Genomic DNA, 23,318 nt, shown 5'->3' with positions numbered 1-23,318 from the left:
AATACTTTGAACTAAATGAAAATAAAATTAACCTATCAAAATTTTGGGGATATAGAAAAAGCAGTGCTTAGAAGGAAATTTCTAGCTTAAATGAGTATGTGAGAAAAGATCTAACATCTATAACCTAAGTTTTCTCCTGAGGAAACTAAAGGAAGTAATTTTAAACCTAGTGTAAGCAGAAGAGAAGAAATTAATAATTAGAAATCAATACAGGTAAAAAAGAAAAAAAATAGAAAAAAAATCAACAAAACCAAAATCTGATTCTTTGAAAAGGTAAAAAAAAAAAAATTGATACATCTCTTGCCAGGATAATCAAGAAAAAAGAAAGAAGATCCAAATTAACAAAATCAGAAATGAAAGTGAGGTTATCAGTAGTGATTCCATGGACATTAAGAAGATAATGAAGGAATTCTATTAATAACTCTGTGCCTACAAATTTGATAACTTAGATACAATGAACCAATCCCCTTCAATGATACAAACTACTAAAACTCATACAAGGAGAAAACAATAACCTAAACAGCCCTGTATCAAAGAAATTGAATGAATAATCCATAACCTTCCAGACAGAAATCACCAAGACCAAATTCTACCAAACATTTAAGCGGCACCAGTGAACTTTTAGAAATCACCAGGGAATTCTACCACACATCTGAGTAAGAAATAATACCAATTCTCCACAATATCTTCCATAAAACAGAAGTAGAGAGAATATTAGATTTATTCTCTGAGGCCAATATTACCCTAATTCCAAAACCAGACAGAGGGCATTACAAGCAAAGAAAACTACAGACCAGTATCTCTCATGAACACAGACACAAAATCTTCAACAAAGTATCAGAAAATCAAATCCAACAATGTATAAAAATCATGCACCTAACAAGGGAATGAATTTATTGTACACGTGCAAAGCTGATTGAACATCTGAAAATTAATCAGTATAATCCACCACATAAACAGCCTAAGTAAAGATATATTATATGATCTTATCACTTGATACAGAAAAAGTTCATGACAGAATCCAACACCCATTTATGATAAAGGTTCTTAGAATTAGAGGGGAACACCTCAATTTGATAAAGAATATCTACAAGAAACCTGTAACAACATACTTAAGGGTAAGGAAAAGGAACAAGGCAAAATCAGGAACAAGGCAAGGTATTCATTTCTCATTGGTCTTAGTAAACATCATCCTGGAAGTCCTAGCTAGTGCAGTAACACACAAAAAGAAATAAAACATATACAGATTGGAATGGAGGAAATAATACTCTCTTTACAGATGACATGATTGTCTATGTAGAAATGCCACAGCATTGACAAACTCCCAGCTACAAGATCTGTAAAGCTATAAAGCTAATATACAAAAGTCAGTTGCTTTCCGATATACCAGCAATGAACTGGAATTTGAAATTTAAAAATACCATAAATAATAGTACTCCCCAAATGCAGAATGTGCCTAAAGAACCTAAGTTTATTACAAATATATGAAACAACCACACTGAAGAGGAAGGAGGAATAAGGTGTTGACATAAGGTAACTTTGGGAGTGGAGTCTATAAAACTAAAGGCAAATATTTCTCTGTAAATAAATATATAAAATTAATTAAAGATAAAAACATACATAAACATGCATAGATACACAGGTTATTATATATCAATAGATCTCCTTGCTCTATCAACTGCAAGGGCCTAGAAGCAATGATACCCCAATAGTAATGAGTACTCTTAGCACCCAGATCTTTGTTTTGATATCATTCTCTAACCAAAGGTACCAGGGCCCCTTGGATAAATGGCAAATTCTAGGACTTGGACAGGAAATATACAAGACTACCTCATCTTGTAGTGCCAGAAAGTGTTAAACACACACATACACGTGCACACATATGCACACAGGGATGGGAGGAGGTATGTTAAATAAATACAAGTGCCAAGTGAAAGAGCTCTCAATGGCTGAAGTTGGAACCAGAGCAATGAAAATATGTGAAGTAGTATTAGATTATAATCCAAAGTATATGATAAATACTGACTGCTGGATTTTAAGGTAGTTATATTTTAACTTTTTGAGGAACAATGGAGTATTATTCAGCCATAAAAAGGACCGAAATCTTGCCATTTGCACCGACAGTATAATGCTAAGTGAAATAAGTCAGTCAGAGAAAGACAAATACCATATGCTTTCACTCATATTTAGAACTTGAGAAGCCAAAGGGAAAAAATAAGAGAGACATAGCAAGAAACACACTCTTAATTATGGAGAACAATATGATGGTTACCAGAGAGGAAGGTGGTGTGGCGATGGGTTAAATAGGTGATGGGGATCAAGGAGTGCATTTGTCATGATGAGCATTGGGTGATGTATGGAACTGTTGAATTACTATGCTGTACACCTGAACTAATATAACACTGTATGGTAACTAACTGGAATTAAAATTAAAACTTAAAAAAAGAATCCATACCGATACCCTCAAGTAAGTGGAACCTAACATCCCATTCAGTCTTTCCTAAGACTGTACATAGTGACTTTCTTCCAAAGAGGACAGTATGGACAGGGAGAAATAAGAGTAACTTTACCATAGAGAATCCTGACAAACCCTACCTCAGCCCTGGTCACAAAAGTTTACAACAGTGGTAATATTGATAGTTATGTACCCTTTTCTGAAAAAGTAAACTAGACAGGGTGCCTGGCTGGGTCAGTCCTTAAGCAACTGCCTTTGGCTCAGGTCATGATCCCAGGGTCCGGGGATCCAGCCCATCAGGCACCCTGCGTAGGGGGGAGCCTGCTTTTTCCTCTCCCACTCCCCCTGCTTGTGTTCCCTCTCTCACTTTCTGTCAAAAAAAATAAATAAATAAATAAAATCTGGGGCACCTGGGTGCCTCAGTTGTTAAGCAACTGCCTTCGGCTCAGGTCACAATCCCAGGATGCTGGGATGGAATCAGTATCAGGCTCCCTGCTCAGCGGGAAGCCTGCTTCTCCCTCCCCCACTCACCCCCCTTGTGTTCCCTCTCTGTCAAATAAATAAAATCTTTTAAAAAAAAAAGTAAACTAGATACCCAACATGGGGCTTAAACTCACGACCCCAAGATCAAGAATGGCATGTTCTATGGACTGAACCAGTCAGGCACCCTGATAACATGTACCCCTTATATAAATGTGGTGATATAGCGCTTACCTCTCTGGTCCTCTTCCCGAAAGCACTTAACGCCTGTGTAACCACGAGGGAAAAAATCAAGCAAACTGAAATTGTGGGACATTATACAAAATATCTGACCAGTACTTCTCAAAAGTGTCAAGGGCATCAAAAACAGGGAAAGTGAGAAACTGTCACAGCCAAAAAGAGCCTATGGAGACAAGATGACTAAATATAAGGTGGTAACCTGGATAAGATCCTGGAACAGGAAAAGGGCAAAAAAAAAGGGAAAAACTGAGGGCATTTAATAGGTACTTTGGTAAATAATAATGTATTATTTGGTCAATACTGGTTCACTGTGACAAATGTATCATACTAATGTAAGATGTTAATAGAGAATATTGTGTATGGGGTATACAGAAACTCTGTACTATCTTTGCAATAACTCTGTAAGTCATTAACTTCTAAAATAAAAGTTCATTCAAAAAACACTAAAAGTTGGGGTGCCTGGGTGGCTCAGTGGGTTAAAGCCTCTGCCTTCGGCTCGGGTCATGATCCCAGGGTCCTGGGATCGAGCCCCGCTTCAGGCTCTCTGCTCGGCGGGGAGGCTGCTTCTACCTCTCTCTCTCTGCCTGCCTCTCTGCCTGCTTGTGATCTCTGTCTGTCCAATAAATAAATAAAATCTTAAAAAAATACTAAAAGCAAATTAAAGGATAATGAAGAGTTGGGGCGGGGTGGGGCAGGGGAAAGGGGGAATCACATAGGTAGATGGATCTGTTGAAACGGTAAGGCAGGGCTTAACAGGAACTTCCTGAGAGACAATTCCTCCTAAGAAAAAAGTGTCAGCAGACATGAGATTAACAGGTGAGAATAGCACAGCATCTGGTCACTCAGATTTTTCTGGCTCAACCTCCAGTATCTAAATCCAGTGGAGATGGCACTGTATGTAAAAACACAGACTGACAAAAATTTTGGAAAGGAGTGTTTTTAAAAAACTTTATAAAATATCAACACCCAATGACAATTGGGTACTACCCACCTGAATTAGGGTAACTCTGCTGTAGGTAGAGAATTCTCCACCTTTCTGTTGAGACAGTGTTGCTTTAGTCCATCATGGTCTCCAGACCACCAGTAGCTGTGGGAGCTTCAGGCCATTACAGAGCCCCTGAGAAGGGGCACAGTGCCCAAGAGACATGGCATTACCCAGGGGACAGTGGCACCCACATTTTATCTGACTTCTTCCTGAGACCTCTTATACCTCCCCTAAACATCTGAAAGAACTCTGGTTCTGCTACTGCAAGACAAAGGGTAGGAGCCAGCCCAACAGAGGTCACACTCATTACCTCATCTATCTTCTCCATGACCCTGGAAGGCAAGTTTTACCCCATTCAACAGATGACAAGGCAGTTTGTTACAGCAATGGATCTGTAATATAGGCCAGGTTGTCTTCCAGCTTCCAGTCTCAAACATGAGTTGGTTTTTTTTTTTTTCTTTTTTTGACAGAGAGATCACAAGTAGGCAGAGAGGCAGGCAGAGAGAAAGGGAAGCAGGCTCCCCACTGAGCAGAGAGCCCGATGTGGGGCTCGATCCCAGAACGCTGAGATCAGGACCTGAGCTGAAGGCAAAGGCTTAACCCACTGAGCCACCCAGGCGCCCCTCAAACATGAGTTTTAAGAAACATTTTATATCCTGACCAAGAATTTTTGGTGTCTCCACTACATTCATGAACTAACTAAATAGTTTTCTGGATTGCTTGGCATATATTGTTTTCATGATGAAAGTAATCAGTGTTTTTTTTAGGAGAAAACATACAATGAACAAAAAAGAACAAAAAAAAATCACCTTCAGATAACCAGGACGTAGCTTTCAGAGTTTTCTCTGTACATAGATCATTAGGTAAACACCTTTGTAGTTTTACAAAAATGGACTGATGCCATATATATGGTTCAACAAACGTTTTTCTTTTTAATTTTACAATATGCCATAAACATTTTTCCATGCAATGGACAAAAATCTGCTACTTAAACATTGAAGACTGCAGTTAGGTACAAGAGTGATAGCTAAAGCAAGTATTAGTATAAGGTTAAATCACAAGGCTAGGCAAATGCCTGCCAGGGGCACTACACAAAAGGAATGTCTTCAAAGCCCCTCTGTGGGGCCCTGCATCCACCCCTGAGTTCCCTTGGGCCCCTTGGGTGGAAGGGGTCCTGTAAACTTTTTTGCATCCACATAAACCCCCCCAATTTCTGTCTGGTTTTCTTCACCTCATCCTCTACCCGGGCCATCTCGTCAAATTCTCTTATCATCTCCTCATTGCTCAAATGCATATCGTGTATGGCCTCCTTATATTCCTTGAGACACTGAGCCAGCCCCTTGTTGGTTTTTCTTTTAGCCTTCCTGGGTACATCATCCCCAGCTGGGCGCTTTCCTGCAACCCTTGGTTCGATGGCTGGCTTTTCTTCTTTTGGCTTCTCCTCATTCACTGGCTTTCCCTCATTCACTGGTTTTCCTTCTTTGGGCTTTCCCTCACTTACTGCTTTTCCTTCTTTTGGTCTTCCCTCATTCACTGGTTTTCCTTCTTCTTTTGGCTTTCCCTCACCCACTGGTTTTCCTTCTTCATGTGACTTTCCCTCACTTACTGGTTTTCCTCCTTCTTCTGGCTTTCCCTCATTCACTGGCTTTGCCTCGATTACTGGCTTTCCCTCACTTTCCGGCTTTCCCTCGCTCACAGGCATTGCCTCCATCACCGGCATTGCCCCGCTCTCCGGCATTGCCTCGCTCTCCGGCTTTCCCTCCCTCTCTGGCACTGCCTCGCTCACCGGCATTGCCTCGCTCACCGGCATTGCCTCCATCACTGCCTCCATCACGGGCACTGCCTCCATCACGGGCACTGCCTCCATCACAGGCACTGCCTCGCTCTCCGGCTTTCCCTCGCTCACAGGCATTGTCTCCATCATCCGCATTGCCTCGCTTTCCGGCATTGCCTCGCTTTCCGGCTTTCCCTCCCTCTCCGGCATTGCCTCCATCACGGGCTCTGCCTCCATCACGGGCACTGCCTCCATCACCGGCTCTGCATCGCTCTCCGGCTTTCCCTCGCTCACCCGCATTGCCTCCCTCTCTGGCTTTCCCTCGCTCACCGGCACTGCCTCCATCACTGGCACTGCCTCCCTCTCCGGCGTTCCCTCGCTCACCGGCATTGCCTCCATCACCGGCACTGCCTCGCTCTCCGGCTCTCCCTCGCTCACCGGCATTGCCTCCATCACCGGCACTGCCTCGCTCTCCGGCTCTCCCTCGCTCACCGGCATTGCCTCCATCACCGGCACTGCCTCGCTCTCCGGCTCTCCCTCGCTCACCGGCATTGCCTCCATCACCGGCACTGCCTCGCTCTCCGGCTCTCCCTCGCTCACCGGCATTGCCTCCATCACCGGCACTGCCTCGCTCTCCGGCTCTCCCTCGCTCTCCGGCTCTTCCTCGCTTTCCGGCTCTTCCTCGCTCTCCGGCTCTTCCTCGCTCTCCGGCTCTCCCTCGCTCTCCGGCTTTTCTTCATACTTTAGTATTTCCTCATCTGTCATTGTCGCTTTTTCTAACTTTTCCTTGTTTTCCATAGTACAGGCTACTTCCGGCTTTCCCGCATCCTGTGACTGTTCTTTGTATTCCATCTTTTCTTCGTTCTCAGTCATTCCATAATTTTCACTGCAGAGTTTTTCCATGTTGAGATTTCCCCCTCCTTCTCCTGTCCTGGGGTGGGGAGAAGAGGAGACAAAGGGGAGACAAGGGAAACTGAGGGCTTGGGGTGGAATGCAGGTCCAAATAGTACAGGCATCTCTCCCCTTGTCAGGGTTCCCCTGACCTGGGCCGGCTTTTAAGTGTGCTTTCTGCCCACCCTCTCCCCTCACACATGTGAGCCAACCATTTCTCCAGCAAGCCCTGCCATTTTCTCTACGTTTGCTCAGCACGACAGTGTGTGTATAAATGCGTTTGGAGCAGGGAACTGACGCCCCATATTCTGCTGGTACTGTACCCCCCCACACTCCCCACCCCTTTGGGTCCCTGCCCAGAGACGCCCCTCCTTCACTGACCTGCAGGGATTCTGAACAGATTCCTCCTCCTTTTCTAGCCTTGCAGAGTGCTGAGAACCGACACGCAGACCTGCAGACAGACAGGAGACAGGGGCTGCGCGTTCCCGAATCCCGGCCCTCCTCATCCCACGTTTCCCTCCCCCACCTCCTCCGCCCCCCGCCCCCTAGCCGCCATTTCTTTTCACGCCTCGGGCGCCAGACCAGGATGTTTTCCAAACTAATTTTGGATCTCTGCGTCCTTCTCCCCAGAGGCAAGTCGCCTCCCCACCCTTGAGGTCAACTTTTTTTCTCTACGCATAGAGTGGTAGAGAAGGTTTATTTCCACTGTCTCGCTGGCGGGGCGCCCCCAGCTCACCAGCTCCGGCTCCAAAATGGACGGAGGGCAGCGAGAAGGAGGTGCGGGAGAAAGGGGACACGGGTACTAGGGGTGTCCGCTCTGCCCACCCTCCGCCGATTGGTCGCTAGCTCCCCCTTAGCCATTTTCCCACCCCCATCTCTAGCTACACTCCGGCCAGCTTCCCTAAACCCGGACCCCATCCCCACCCTTTTTCCTCTCCGTCTTCGTGCCTCACCCCCCCCATTCCAGGGTTCCGCAGGAGGCGACGAAGGCCCTCACACTGACCTCAAAGAACCTGGAGCAACAATTAGGAGCTTGCAGACCGCTCCGGATCCGACCGCAGGGGAAGAGGGCGGGCTCCCAGACTGGTGCCCACATCTGCGCCCCGACGATCACGTGAGCGTCGCGTCACCCGAGCTCGCCCCCCTCCCCCTCTCTCCCCGCCGCCCCGCCCACCAGCCGGCGTCTGCCAGTCAGTCACCCCACCGCTCTCTGGAGCTTTTCCCCTCTGACCTCTCTGGGCCCTTTTGTCCTTTTTCCTCTTCTTGAGGTGGTCGAAGGAAGAATTTTAATAAAAACCACAGAGGCTTTTTTTCATGGGTTGGGCGGTCGGGGGAGGAGTCTTGACCAGTTGCTCCTAATTTCCATTGAAAGGACTAGAGCCAGCCAATGAAATCGTATGAATGTGAACTTTCACGTGGTACATAGAATATTGCCCTTTATTTTTTTATTTTAATTTTTTAAAGTTGTATTTATTTATTTTAGGGCGGAGGGGCAGAGAAAGGGAGAGAGAGAATATCCAGCAGACTCTCCGTTGAGCTCTGAGCCCATGCAGGGCTTCATCCCACTACTCTGAAATCAGGACCTGAGCAAAAATCAAGAGTTTGAGGCTTAACGGACTGAGCCACCCAGGCGCCCCAGAATATTGCACTTTAGAAAAAATTAGGAAAAATGTTCCTCTCAAGATAAATTTGTTCCTTTTTTCTGACATGTGCAAACATTAATTTTCTAATTATTTAAATCTTAAAATCATATTTGAAGCAGAATAAAGGAATGATTTTTTTTTTATAAGCGAGCTACTAAATATACAACAGACAACGACCTGACCATACATGACAATAGAACTGGGGACCCACAACCTCTGCAGCAAGCAGCCCAGGAAGCCAAACCCTAGCCTCTGAAGCAATCTTCAGGACTTGATCATTGACTGCCACCCTCCCTATTTTTGCCCCCCCAAGAGAAATCGAAATATACTCCCCAAACCAATCATATAAGGTGTGCCGCTTTTAGTTAGACTGCTTCCAGCTTCCCCATGCCAACAGCCTCCAATCAGAGAATACTTAAAGTCTTCTCTTTTGTTGAAGCTAAAGCTTTTCCACTCCCCGGAGATATTCAGTCTCTGCCAAACACAAGTAATGGTGGCTGAGTCCCTTGTTATAACAAGTTCTGAATTAGTAGTCTATGTTTAAGGTTTTTGTGTGGGAGGCCTTTAAAAATATAACAGACATGAACAACTAAGGAAAAGGTTGATAGATTTGACTACCTGAAAATGTGTACCAATTTCTTTCTTTAAAACAATAGTATCATTTTCACTATTTTAAAAAGGATTTTATTTATTTATTTGACAGGAAGAGAGACAGCGAGAACGGGAACACAGCAGGGGGAGTGGGAGAGGGAGAAGCAGTCTTCCTACTGAGCAGGGAGCCCAATGCAGGGCTCAGTCCTAGGACCCTGGGATCATGACATGAGGAGAAGGTAGACATTTAATGGCTGAGCCACCCAGGCACCCTGTGTACCAATTTCTTAAGGGATTGAGGACACATGCACTCTTCCCTGCTCTAGTTGAGTGGAAAGGTAAAAAATATTCTGAAAAGTAAACTGGTAAATTGTTTTAAAATAAAAATATTGGGTGGGTGGGGGGCTCAGTGGGTTAAGACTCTGCCTTCAGCTCAGGTCATGATCTGGGGGTCCTGGGATTGAGCCCTGCGTAGAGCCGGCATCGAGTAGGCCTGGAGACCTGTATCAGGCTCCCTGTTGGGCGGGGAGCCTGCTTCCCCCCTCTCTCTGCCTGCCTCTCTGCCTACTTGTGATCTCTCTCTCTGTCAAATAAATAAATAAAAACCTAAAAAAATTTGATATTTTGGTTCAGTAATTTCACTTCTAGTAATTACCCATGGAGAGAATTAATAATGTGCTAAACTATAATCTTATTTTTAAAAAATGCTTTATATTTTAAAAATTCCTATAATAATTATTTATTATGCATTTTTTCTTTCTTGGAACTGGGGCTACAGTATTCATTATGTAGGCTTTGTTTATAATGGAAAAAATGGAATATCACAATTGTCCATCATACAGATTTAGTTGCATAATCTTCTTTTTTTAAAAAAAGATTATATTTATTTATTTGACAGAGATCACAAGTAGTCAGAGAGGCAGGCAGAGAGAGGGGAGGAAGCAGGCTCCCGGTGGAGCAGAGAGTTTGATGCGGGGCTCGATTCCAGGATCCTGGGATCATGACCTGAGCCTAAGATAGAGGCTTTAACCCACTGAGCCACCCAGGTGCCCCTGCATAATCTTCTTAATACATCTGTTTACCCTGGTTATCCTTGGATGTTTGGTTAAGAAAAATAATTAAAATGTTGGGTTCTTAATACGCAGTAGAAATTATTAACTACTTATGATCCCCAATTACTATAGGTAGTGGGACACAAGAGATAGTCACAGGATGTGGTATTGCCCTCCAGAGAATGCCACCTATGTGCCAGGAACTGTGTTAGCTACTTTATCTTACCTTGTGTGAAATTCATTTACTTATTTATTTTTCTTTTTTTCCTAAGATTTTATTTATTTAGTTGACACAGAGAGAACACAAGTAGGCAGAGTGGCAAGCAGAGGGAGAGGGAGAAACCGGCTCCCCACTGAGCAGAGAGCCTGATATGGGGCTCGATTCCAGACCCTGGGATCATATCCTGAGCTGAAGGCAGACACTTAACCGACTGAGCCACAGGCATCCCCAGAATTCACTTACACCTGATAAAGGAACTCACACTTCAAGGAAGCAGAATGATTTATAAAGCTATATGCTTAACTCAGCATGGAATTGGACTAAGCATAGCAGGAGGAATAAAACACAGAGATCCCACAACATACCCAAGTATAAAGGTTTTTAGTATGTGATAAGAATCCATCTCTGGTCAGTAGAGAAAAATAGGTTATTATGGAAATTACCTTTGTATAATTAAATAGTTAAAGAAAAAGGAAGATCCTTATTTTCTGACCTACAATCAAGTTCTTACAGGCAGGTACAATGAAATACAAGGCATCCAGATTATAAAGAAAGAAAAAGTTCCTTTATGTGCAGATGGCTTGACCTTGTATATAGAAAATCCCAAGAAATCCACTAAAGAACTATGAGAACTAATAAATGAGTTCAGATCAATATATAAAAATCAATTGTATTTCTATATGGTAGGAGTGAACAATTTAAAATTGAAAGTAAAACATTTCCATTTAAAATAGCATCAAAAAGAATAAAATACTTGGAAATAAATTTATTAAAAAGTCTAAGACTTGTACACTGAAAGCTATAAAATTATGTTCAAAGAAATTAAAGATACTTAAATAAAGGGAAAGATATCTTATATTCATAGATTGGAAGACCTAATATTGTTAAGATGGGTAACATTTCCCAAATTGATCTACAGGTTCAACACAATCTCTGTCAAAATCTCAGGTGCTTTGTTTGCAGAAATTTACAAGCTGATCCCAAAATTCACATGGCAATGCAACAAACCCGGAATAGACAAAACAATCTTGAAAAAGAAGGACAAAGTTGGAGGCCTCACTCTTCCAGATTTCAAAACTTACTATAAAATTATAGGAATCAAGAGAGTGTGGTACTGGCGTAAGGGCTTATAAACCAATGAAATAGAATTTAGAATCCAGACATGAACCTTCAGATTTATAGTCACGGATTGTCAACCAGAGTCCAAAGAAAATTCCATGGTGAAAGAATGCTCTTTTCAATAAATTTTGCTGAGACAACATGCAGAGATGAATTTGGACCTCCACCTCATACCACATAGAAAACTTAACTCAAAAGTAAATCAAAGTTCTGGCGGTACCTGGCTGTCTCAGGTACTCTTGATCTCAGGGTCCTGAGTTCAAGCCCCACTTTGAGCATACAGCTTACTTAAAAAAATTAAATTAAGTCAAAGTCCTACATGTAAAAGCTGAAACTATTAAGCTCTTAGAAGAAAATAGAGATGTAATTCTTCATGAACTTGGATTAGGCAATTGTCTCTTAGATATGACACTAAAATCTCAGACAACAAAAGAAATATAGATAAATGGGATTCTTTCAAAATGTAAAATTTTTGTAATTCAAAGGACAACATCAAGAAAGTGAAAAGACAACCCACAGAATGGAAGACAATTTTTGAAAGTAATATATCTGATAAGGGACTTATATTCAGACTATATAAGGAACTGTTGCAACGTGATAAGGAAACAGACAACCCAATTTTACTTTAGGGATTTTGAGGCTTTTAAAAATTGAAATATATTTGACCTAAAACATCACTTAAATTTAAGGTGTACAACACATTGATTTAATAAAGTATATATTATACTGTGGTTGCCACTGTGTTGATAATTAGCATCTCTATCATGTAACATAATTGTCATTTCTTATTAGTGGTTGGAATAATTGCTATCTGGCCTCTTAGTAAGTTTAATGATTAATAATCTAACATTGTTGTCTATATTCACTGTACTGTGCATTAGATCTCTAGGACTTAATTACTATTCATTGTAAGTTTGTAGCCTTAGACAACATCTGTCCTATCTCCTTACCTCTTAGGCCCTAGTAAGCACCTCTTTACTCTCTATTTTTACAAGTTTGGCTGTTTTAGATTCCACATATAAGTGATACTGTACAGTATTTGTCTTTCTCTGACTTGTTTCACTTGGCATAATGTCCTCAAGATCTATCCATGTTGTCACAAATGGCAGAATGTCCTTTCTCAGGGCTGAATAATATTCCATTGTATAAATATACCACATCTTCCTTTTTTTTTTTTTACCACATCTTCTTTATCCCATTCATTTTTTGCACAGAAAAAGAAACAACCAACAAAAAGAAAAAAACAGCCTACAGAATGTGAAAAAATATTTGCAAACCATCCATCAGATAAGGGGTTAATATCCAAAATATATATAGAACTAATATATCCAAAATATATAAAGAACTCATACTATTCAAAAACAAAGAAACTCAGACAATCCTATTTAAAAATGAACAGAAGAACTAAATAGATATTTTCCCAAAGAAAATGTCCAAATGGCTAATAGATACATGAAAAGACGCTCAGCATCACTAACCATCAGGGAAATGCAAATCAAAACCCCAGTGAGATATCACCTCACACCTGTTAGAATGGCTATCATCAGGAAGAGAAGAGATAAGTGTTGGTGAGGATGTGGAGAAAAGACTTGTACACTATTGATACAGAAATGTAAATCAGTTCAACCACTATGGAAAACAATGTGTTAGTTCCTCAAATGTTTTCTAGAAAATTAAAAATAGACTAGCATATGATCCAGCAATTCCACTTCTGGGTATATACCTGTAGAAAATGAAAATGGGATATTAAAGAGATATCTGCACACTTGTGTATCACAGCATTATTCACAATAGCCAAGATATGGAAACATCCTAAGTGCCCATCAACTCAATTTTGAAATGAGGAAAGGATCTGAATATATATTTATGCAAAGAAAATATACAAATGGCCAATAAGCATAATGTGTTCAACGTCATTAGCCTTCAGGGAAATGCAAATCTAAACCACAATGAGATAACACTTCATACTCATAAAAAGACAAATAACAGCATGTGTTGATAAAATATGTAGAGAAATAGGAACCATCATACTCTGATGGTGGAATTGTCAAATGGTGCGGGCACTGTAGAAAATGGTGAAAGAACCCAGTCACAAAAGACTACATACGGTGATTTCACTTATATGGGGAATTTAAGAAACAAGGCAAATGAACAAAGAAAAGAACAAAGGGGAAAAAAAAGAGAGACAAAAAAAAAACCACCCAGACTCTTTTTAAGATTTTTTATTTATTTATGCAAGAGAGAGAGAGTGGGCGAGAGAGCACATCAGCAGGGACAAAGGGAGAGAGAGAAGCAGACTTCCCTGCTAAGCAGGAAACCTGACGCTGGGCTTGATCCCAGGACCCTGGGATCATGACCTGAGCCTAAGGCAGGTGCTTAACTGACTGAGCCACACAGATGGCCCTGGACTCTTAAATATATGGGACAAACTGGTGGTTACCAGAGAGGAGATAGGTGGGGACAGGTGAAGGAGGTTAAGAGTACCTTATCATGATGAGCACTGAGTAATATATAGAATTGCTTAATCACTATATTATACATCTAAAACTAATAGAACAATTGTACATTAATTATACTGGAGATAGATAGATAGATAGATAGATAGATAGATAATTATAACCTCCCAGGCACTCCACACTAAAAAAAAAAAAATAAGACGACATAGGGTATGATTCCATTAATATGAAACATCTAGACTAGGCATATTCTTAGAGACAGAAAGATTAATAGTTGCTTAGGGCTTGGTTGGAATGATGAATAATACACTTTCTTTTTGGGGTGATGAAAATGTTCTAAGATAGATTGTGGTGATGGTGGCACAACTCTGAATAACTAAAAACCAATGAATTGTGCACTCTAAATGGATAAATTATATGCTATGAGAATCGAAGCTGTTATAGAAATCTGTCATAATTTTGGTGATTTCAAAGTATTTTATTCTATAGATTTTCTATCCAACAGGTTGAATTAAACTCACATAATTTTTTTTCTCTATTAGGGATGTTTTTGTATTTATATATTGGTGCATTTCTCTGGTCATTTTCTTTGGATTTATTCTTCTCTAAAAAATAAAATAAAATAAAATAAACTCTATCCCTGATATGGGGCTTAAACTCATTACCCAGAGATCAATAGTTGCATACTCTACCAACTCAGCCAAACAGGCACCCCATCTTTGGATTTATTCTAAGAAATTGAATTGGAAGATCTAAAGTTATGAAAAATTTAAGGTTTCTTGACACACATAGCTAAAATTTAACTAGTTATTAATTATAAAAATTTCAGGGGGAGGCACCTGGGTGGCTCAGTTAAGCATCTGATTCTTGATTTGGGCTCAGATCATGATCTCAGAGTCCTAAGATTGAGTCCTGCATGGGACTCATCGTTCAGTGAGCAGTCTGCTTCCCCCTTCCCTCTACCCCTTCCCCTGCTTGTGCACTCTCTTTCTCTCTCTAAAATAAATAAATAAATCTTCTAAAAGTTTTCAGAAAATATAAACATATATAATGTAGAAAGTAGATCTGCATGTTATGTATTAAATTTTTTTCTATGCTTATTTCATACACATATTAGTGGAATTATATCATATATATTGTTGGACTACTTGATTCTTCCACTTAAAAGTATATCTTCAGGAAGGAAAAAATGAAAGAAGATGGGATCAGAAGGGAGACAAACCGTAAGAGACTCTCAATCTCACAAAACAAACTGAGGGTTGATGGTGGGTGAGGGGGTAGGGAGAGGGTGGTTGGGTTATAGACATTGGGGAGGGTATGTGCTATGGTGAGTGCTGTGAAACGTGTTAACCCTGATGATTCACAGACCTGTACCCCTGGAGCAAATAATACACTATATGTTTTTTTTTTAAAGATTTTATTTATTTATTTGACAGACAGAGATCACAAGTAGGCAGAGAGGCAGGCAGAGAGAGAGAGAGAGAGAGAGAGGAGGAAGCAGGCTCGCCACCAAGCAGAGAGCCCGATGCGGGGCTCGATTCCAGGATCCTGAGATCATGACCTGAGCTGAAGACAGAGGCTTTAACCCACTGAGCCACCCAGGTGCCCCAATACATTATATGTTAATAAAAATAATTTTTAAAAAGTATATTTTCAGCACATTTGCATGTCAGTATACATGGAAATACCTATGCATTTCAATTGCTGCATGTGATTCTACTCTTTAGATTTATCACATTTTATTTAATCAAACCCCTGTTAATATTAAAAATGTCCCATACTTTCACTATTAACATTGCTCCAATGAAAATACACACACACACACACACACACACACACACACAACACAGCACACATAAAGATAGCCTTTTCAGAGAAAGAACTGTAGACCATAGAAAAAAAGAACTTGAGGTGCCTGGGTAAATCAGTCGATTTAGCATCTGCATTTGGCTTAGGTCATGATCCCAGAGTCCTGGGATCGGGCCCTGCAATGGGCTCTCTGCTCAGCAGGGAGCTTGCTTCTCTCTCTCCTCCCCATGCTCTCATCTTTCTCTCTCTCTCTCTCTCTCTCTCAAGTAACTAAATAAAATCTTAAAACAAAGAAAAATAGAACTGCATTTTATGAGTCAGCTTAATTTCTATCATACTAATTACCACTGCTTTAAAAAGCCCATGTTTGTCAATATGACATACAGATGTTTTTCAAAGTTATCTGTCGTATTGGTCCCATACACATTGTATTATGTAAAAAGTCATTTTAAGAACTTGAATCCATTAGGATATGTGTGTGTGTGGGGGGGTGCATATGTGTGTGTGCGGTGCATGTGTGTGTGTGTGCCCGCTGTGGATGTCTTGCATTTGTAATTTTAGATATCAAATGAGAGCACTAGGAGAGCAACATTAAAATGCACCATAGGGATGCCTGGGTGACTCAGTCGGTTGAGTGGCAGCCTTCAGACCAGGTCATGATCTCAGAGTCCTGGACTGAGCCCCACATCTGGCTCCTTGCTCAGTGGAGAGCCTGCTTCTCCCTCTGTCTGCTGCTCCCCCTGCTTGTGCTCTCACTCTCTCTCACTCTCGCTCTATCTCAAATATGTAAAATCTTAAAAAAAAATAAAATGCACCATAATTGGGCTGTGGATGGGACACTTGGAGTGGAAGTGTGAGAGACACCTATGAAATCTGGGGAAGAGAAAGGAAGATGAAGTTTGATGTTGAAGACCAGAGTGGGAATTGAGTACATCTGATTATTCCTATGAGTGGATGATTGAGGTAAAAATTACCTAGTGAGCAATCATGATGTAATGCTGTGGTTATTTTTTTTTTAAGATTTTTTTTATTTGTCAGAGAGAGAGAGCACACAAGGAGGCAGGAAGCAGGCAGAGGCAGAGAGAAAAGCAGGCTCCCTGCTGAGCCAGGAGCCCATGCGGAAATCCCAGGACCCCGAGATCATGACCTGAGCTGAAGGCAGTGGCTTAACCCACTGAGTCACTCAGGCATCCCAATGCTGTGGTTATTGAGATGAAATGAGGGAATGGCTACTGCTTCACTAACAAATTATAAGCAACAACATAGGGAAAATAGCAGTAATAGGACAGGCATATACAAATCAAATTTTTCAATGCTATTCATATTGGGAAATTCTTTGAAAAGCATAAGCAAGGACCCAAACTCAGTACGCAAATGTCTAAATCTGAAAGTTCAAGAAACAACACCTATTCAGGACCCTTTCCAACGGAAGCTGCTACTCTTAACTCATTCAGTTTTATCTGACTTTGTTCTTTTCAGGTTATAAACTTTCATCCTTGAAAGGTCAGAACTTAATTATTTACAACATTATGGGTATTATGGAGCATCCAATTGAAGCAACCACATACAATTCTGAGTCAGCCTCTGATGGACCTGCAGCCTCTGAGCCACAGCCATTGACCCTCCTTTATATGAGGAAGTATCTCAAGATGAGCCAATACATGTCTTCCTTGGTTATTCCACCTGGGAGATTGAGGGGGAAGCACCTCTGATTGATTCTTTCTTTCTTTCTTTCTTTCTTTCTTTCTTTCTTTCTTTCTTTCTTTCTTTCTTTCTTTCTTTCTTTTAACGACACTCAGTCAGATTGCTATTGAGGTTTGTAAATGCTTCTTTCAATCTTTGTGTTTACGCTGCTGTGGGAGGCTAACAGTTTGTGGATCAGCACCAGCCCAGCGGGCACATTTTAAGTAGCAATGTGATGGAAGATGAAGCGACTTGCCTGAAGGATGCTGGGTGTGAGCATCTGAGGAGGAGCTCAAACCCAGGTCTTCTCACTCCAGGTGCAGAAAGACTTGCTCCTCCTGCAAGCCTGCCATTGCATCCACCTGAAGCCTGTCTTCCCCTATAGCCATGGACAGAAAGTGGTCCCTGAGGTGGGTAGCAGTCCTTCAGACACAGCAACAGAGACATCACTGTCCATTCTCCCCATCGCCCCCACTATAGGCAACCGCTGTTTCTGTTTTGGGTCTCTGCAGATTTGCCTGTTCCGGACATTTCATAAGAATGGAATCACGCAATACGTAGTGTTTTCTGACTGGCCCCTCTCCCTTGAATCATTATGCAAGGTTTGTCCACGTTGCAGCTTGTATCAGTCCTTCATTCGTTTTTATGGCTGAATAATATTCCATTCATACTACATCTGTTTATCCGTTCATCAGGTGCTGGCCATTTGGGTTTTCCCAACTTTTGGGGTATTATAAACAATGCTGATATAACCGTTCTTTTATAAGTTTTTATGTGGATGTAGATTTTCATTTCTCGTAGGTATATATTTCAGAAGGAATTTCTGGGTTACATGTTAACTCTATGTTTAACCTTTTGAGGAACTGTCAGACTGGTTTACACAGTGGCTGCACAATCTTACTTTCCCATCAGCAACAAATGAGAGTCTCATTTTCTCCTCATCCTTGATAACACTTTGTTATTATTGATATTTTTGACTGTAGCCATCCTAGTGGGTGTGGAGTGCTATCTTACTGTGTTTTTGATTTGCATTCCCAGTGACTAATGATGTTGAACATCTTTTCATGTGCTTAGTGGACATTTGTATATCTTATTTGGAAAAATGTGCATTCAGATACTTTGTCCGTTATAATATTTGGTTATTTGTTACTTTATTACTGAGTTGTAAGTATTCTTTATATGTTGTAGATACAAGTCCCTTATCAGGTATATGCACATGTACTTGTAAAAATTTCCTTTATATCCTCACTGACACTTAATATTTCTTGTCTTTTTAATTCTGGCCATTATGAATGAAGTAAGGTGATATCTCATTGTGATTTTGCTTTGCATTTCTCTGATGATGAGTGATCTTGAGCATCTTTTCATGTGTGTATTGGTCATCTGTATGTCTTTTTTGGAAAAATAGTTATTCAGGTCCTCTGCCCATTTTAAATTGGATTATTTGTGGGGTTATTATTTTTTTTCTGTTACATTTTATAAGTTCTTTATATATTTTGGATATTAAGCCCTTCTTGGATATATTGTTTGAAAATGTCTTCTTGCATTCAGCTGGTTGCCTTTTTGTTTTGTCGATGGTTTCCTTCACTCTACAAAAGTTTTTTATTTTGAGATAGTCCTGATAGTTTATTTTTGCTTTTGTTTTCCTTGCCTTAAGAGACATATCTAGAATATTACTATAGCTTATGTCAAAGAAATTACTGCCTATGTCCTCTTCTAGGAGTTTTATGGTTTTAGGTTTTACTTTAGGTCTGTAATCCATTTTGAATTAATTTTTGTGTGTGGTGTAAGAAAGTGGTCCAGTTTCATTCTTTTGAATGCAGCTGTCCAGTTTTCCCGGTAACATTTATTGAAGAAACTGTCTTTTCTCCATTTTATATTTTTGCCTCTTTTGTCATAGATTAACTGACGATATAAGTGTGGGTTTGATAGATGAATGAATAAAGAAAATCTGGCATATATACAGTGGAATATTACTTAGTTATAAAAAAGGGATGAAAGTTTGTCATTTGTAAGAACATGAATGGACCTTGAGGGTATTATGATAAATGAAATAAGTCCAACTGAGAAAGATAAATTCACTCATATGTGTAATCTAAACAGCAAAGCAAATGAATAAACAAACAAACAAACAAAAAGCAGAATCAGACCTATAAATACAGAGAACAAACTGATGATTGTCAGAGGGGAGGAGGTAGGGGGATGACAAAATGGTTGAAGAGGAATGGGAGATAGATATTTACAGTTTTGGAATGAATAAGTCATGGGAATAAAAAGTACGGCATAGAGAATATAGTTGATGGTTTGTTATTTTTTTAGTAAATGGTTTTATAATAGCATTGTATGGTGACAGATGGTAGGTACTCTTGTGGTAAGCATAGCCTAAGGTATAGAGTTGTTGAATCACTGTGTTGTATACCTGAAACTAATGTATCATTGTGTGTCAACTATATACAAATAAAAATAAATAAATAAAATGTCCCTCTCCTCATGACTTTTTTCTGAGGTATGTATTTTTCATATTAATTTACAATTTAGCTTTATATGCTGTAATGGGTGTTTTATTTTATGTTTTAAATTAATTAAAATAAATATACTAAAATTCTCCATTTTTATATTAATACGGTAAATTTTGATAGATGTAACCCACATAAAAAAATTTAAACTCCATAATTTTTAAATCTTAAAGTGCTCTGAGACCAGAACTGCTCCAGGTATTGTTTGCAGTATAATCATATCACTTGGAAATAACTGGCCTCTTTTTCAGTGGTTTTTCTGCAGGAGGAGATGGCTATCCCATCCCTGCCCTGTAAGATAAAGTTCATTTGCATATTTGTAGTCTGGGAGTTATTTCCACTGCTCTAAGTTGTCTAAAGCTTGCAGTTATAAAATAGTTCCCATTGAATCAGAATCAAATAACACAGAATGGTGTACTCATAATTTTCCTTTGAAGAATAATTTTTCCCTATCATCTCTCCTCCAGTTTTGATAAACAATAATCTCAAAAATTATTCTTTTTTTAAAAAAAGATTTTATTTATTTATTCATTTGAGAGAGAGACACAGCGGGAAATGGAACACTAGCAGGGGGAGTGGGAGAGGGAGAAGCAGACTCCCCACTGAGCTGGGAGCCCTACATGGGCCTGGATCCTAGGACCAGGAGATCACAACCTGAGCCAAAGGCAGACCCTTAACCATCTGAGCCACCCAGGTGAACCTGTATGTTTAATTTTTGAGGAAACACCATAATGTTTTCTTTAATAGTGCACCATTTTACTTTCCCATAAGCAAAGCACAAGGTTTCCAATTTCTTCACATCCTCAACAATAATTGTTACTTTCTGTTTTTTTTTTATAATGTCCTCTTAATGGGTATGAAGTGGTAGCTCATTATGGTTCTGATTTGCATTTCACCCATGATTGGTAATGTACATCTTTTGATGTGTTTGTTGGTCATCATATGTTTTCTTTTTTTTCTAAAGTTTTTAAAGATTTTATTTATTTATTTGTAAGGCAGAGAGAGAGAGAGAACTCAAGCAGGGGAATTGGGAGAGGAAGAAGCAGGCTCCCCTCTGAGCAAGAAACTGGATACAGGGCTTGATCCCAGAACCCTAGGATCACAACCTGAGCCAAAGGCAGACGTTTAACTGATTGAGCCACCCAGGTGCCCCCATCTGCATATTTTCTATTTTATATTTTTTTTCATATTTTCAAATGTCTATTCAAGTTCTTTGCCTATTTTTAAATCTGGTTACTTGTTTTTTGTTGTTGTTGAGTTGTAAGAGTTCTTTATATATCCTGGATATTAGCCTCTTGTCAGACATATGGTTTACAGATATTATTTCCCATCAGTAGTTTGCCTTTTCACCCTCTTGATTACTTCCTTTGCTGCACAATTTTTAAGTTTGATGTAGTCTCATTCGTCTATTTTTGCTTTTGGTGTCATCTCTAAGAAATAATTGCCAAATCTGTGTCTTAAAAATATTCTCCTATGTTTTCTTCTAGGAGTTTTATAATATCAGGTCTTAAATTTAGGTCTTAGGTCCATTCTGAATTAATTTTTGTATGTGGTATAGGGTAGAAGTCTAACTTCACTTTTTTCATATAGATACCCAATTTTCCCAGAACAATTTGTTGAAAAGACTATTCTTTTCTTATTGAATGGTTTTGCCATTCATGTCAAAAATCAATTGATCATATGTGTGAAGGTTTATTTCTGAGTTCTCTGTTCTATTCCATTGATTAAAGGTCTGTCTTTATGCCAACATCACGCTGTTTTGATCACTGTAACTTTGTAGTACGTTTTAAAATCAGGAAGTGTGAGACCTCCAACTTTTTTTTCCAGAATATTTTGATTCTTCAGGGTCCCTTGAGATTCCATATGACTCTTAGGATAAATTTTTCTCTTTCTGCAAGAAGTATCATTGGAATTTTGATAGGGATTTCATCACTCTGTAGTTCGCTTTGGGTAGTATTGACATCTTAGCAATATTAAGTCTTCCAAACTTGATTTTTATGTATTGGTTTCAAATCCTACAACTTTGCTGAATTAGTTTATTTGTTCTAACAGGTTTTTTGTGGAGTCCTTAGGTTCTTTTACATATTGGAACATGTCATCTGTGAAGAGATGATCTTACATCTTCCTTTCCAATTTGGGTGCTTTTAATTTATTTTTCTTACCTAACTGTCCTGGATAGAAATTTTAATACTATGTTGAACTGAAGTGGTGAAAGTGGGCAAACTTTTCTTGTTCCTGATCTTAGAGGAAAGGTTTTAGTCTTTCACCATTGAGTATGATGTTAGCTGTGGGTTTTTCACATTGTACTTTTAAAAGCCTCTTATTAATTATTTACCTATCCTAAGGCTAGCAAGAAAAGCCAAGAGACTATCTCCCCCAAACTTTACCTACAAGGTGTATAAATTGGGGGAATTCTTTTCTCAAGGTTACCAAACTATCTCAGAGTTCCTGACCAGCCTATAAGGCCGAGTTCCTTTCTCATCTAAAAGACTGGAGACCCTGTCAACCAAGTATCAAACCAGTTTTCTTCAGTGGGTTCTTTAGAGTCAACCTTAATGCTCTAACTATAGCAGGTCATACCCAATTAAATGAATATCATTCTCAAATATGGTATCTCAGGCAAGGCTGTAGTTACATAACCAAAGTTTCTAATTATATCGTGTTAAAAAGGAGCACACATTTTTTTGGCTGGTCTCCAGAGCATTTATTCTTTCCCAGTAGAGAGGGTATAAGGGTCCAGTGGTCTGAGGGATCCAGGCCCCTACATGTACCACATTAAGCCATAGTTGGCATTGAGGATCTCCTTGTTCATGTATAGCCCATGAGCTCACCCATCATGGGGGTCACCCAGTGCACTGTGTAGAAGACAGACTTGCCCACGTCCCAGTCAGGCACATCCTTCATGATGATGGCTTCCTTCTCCAGACTCTCCTGAAGCATCATCAGGACCCTCCCATCCTTCTCTGCTTGCAACAGTGGCATCAGCATGATTCAGTCCTCTAAGTCCTCAATTTGCAGTATCCTGCCTTCCTGGTTCCACTTTGTTGTGCTATAGTATCCTAAGAGCAATGTCCCAATGCCCACAGCAAACACCCTGTCATCCGACGGGTTCTATTTGTAGTCGATGGGACCATAGGGCACCCCCCCGCTGGCAACAGACAGGGGCATGTCCTATTTCACCTTCATTGTTACCACGCTCCAAGGAGTACATGTTATTACTGAATCTGTGCAAATCATTACATTGTAATTAAAAGTAAGAAGACCCAATTAGGGTTTGTAAATTCTACATAGGGTTGGGGGGTCAGTGAGAAAAAAAGTCATTTACAAATGTTTTATTTCAATTTACAAATGCGGTACATAGTAAATTGTTATGGGTTGTAGATAGTGTCAGAAAGATCTAGGGC

General features: G+C 40.1%; 2 protein-coding genes across 3 annotated transcripts in view; one reads left to right on the top strand and one right to left on the bottom strand.

Moving 5' to 3' along the window:
* Window positions 1-5,073: 5,073 nt before the first annotated feature.
* LOC308337176 (uncharacterized protein) lies at window positions 5,074-7,945 on the bottom strand. Of its 2 annotated transcripts, none has more exons than XM_080795270.1 (3): window positions 7,829-7,945; window positions 7,207-7,276; window positions 5,074-6,865 (listed from the first exon to the last, which is right to left on the bottom strand). In XM_080795270.1, exon 3 carries the CDS (start codon window positions 6,835-6,837, stop codon window positions 5,248-5,250), a length of 1,590 nt encoding a protein of 529 aa, XP_080651396.1. In that variant the 5' UTR covers window positions 6,838-6,865; window positions 7,207-7,276; window positions 7,829-7,945; the 3' UTR covers window positions 5,074-5,247. The 2 variants fall into 2 exon arrangements, with proteins under 2 accessions (XP_080651396.1, XP_080651397.1); XM_080795271.1 differs by having other exon boundaries at window positions 5,074-6,860; window positions 7,829-7,930.
* LOC308337433 (uncharacterized protein) overlaps window positions 7,578-23,318 on the top strand; it is a gene marked incomplete at both ends in the record, with an annotated part of 48,145 nt that continues 32,404 nt past the window's right edge. Inside the window, 2 exons of the mRNA XM_080795542.1 lie at window positions 7,578-7,624; window positions 7,793-7,939. Of these exons, the coding sequence (XP_080651668.1) occupies window positions 7,578-7,624; window positions 7,793-7,939 (194 nt within the window). The remainder of the gene's footprint in view (window positions 7,625-7,792; window positions 7,940-23,318) is intronic.

The sequence above is a fragment of the Martes martes genome, assembly GCF_963455335.1.
Source record: "Martes martes genome assembly, chromosome: X".
Taxonomy (NCBI): Eukaryota; Metazoa; Chordata; class Mammalia; order Carnivora; family Mustelidae; genus Martes; species Martes martes.
This window is presented reverse-complemented; position numbering and strand designations above follow the sequence as displayed.

Bases quoted from the DNA above. Each gene is read 5' to 3' on its own strand.
- LOC308337176 (XM_080795270.1), bottom strand. From the start codon at position 6,837: ATGGAAAAACTCTGCAGTGAAAATTATGGAATGACTGAGAACGAAGAA.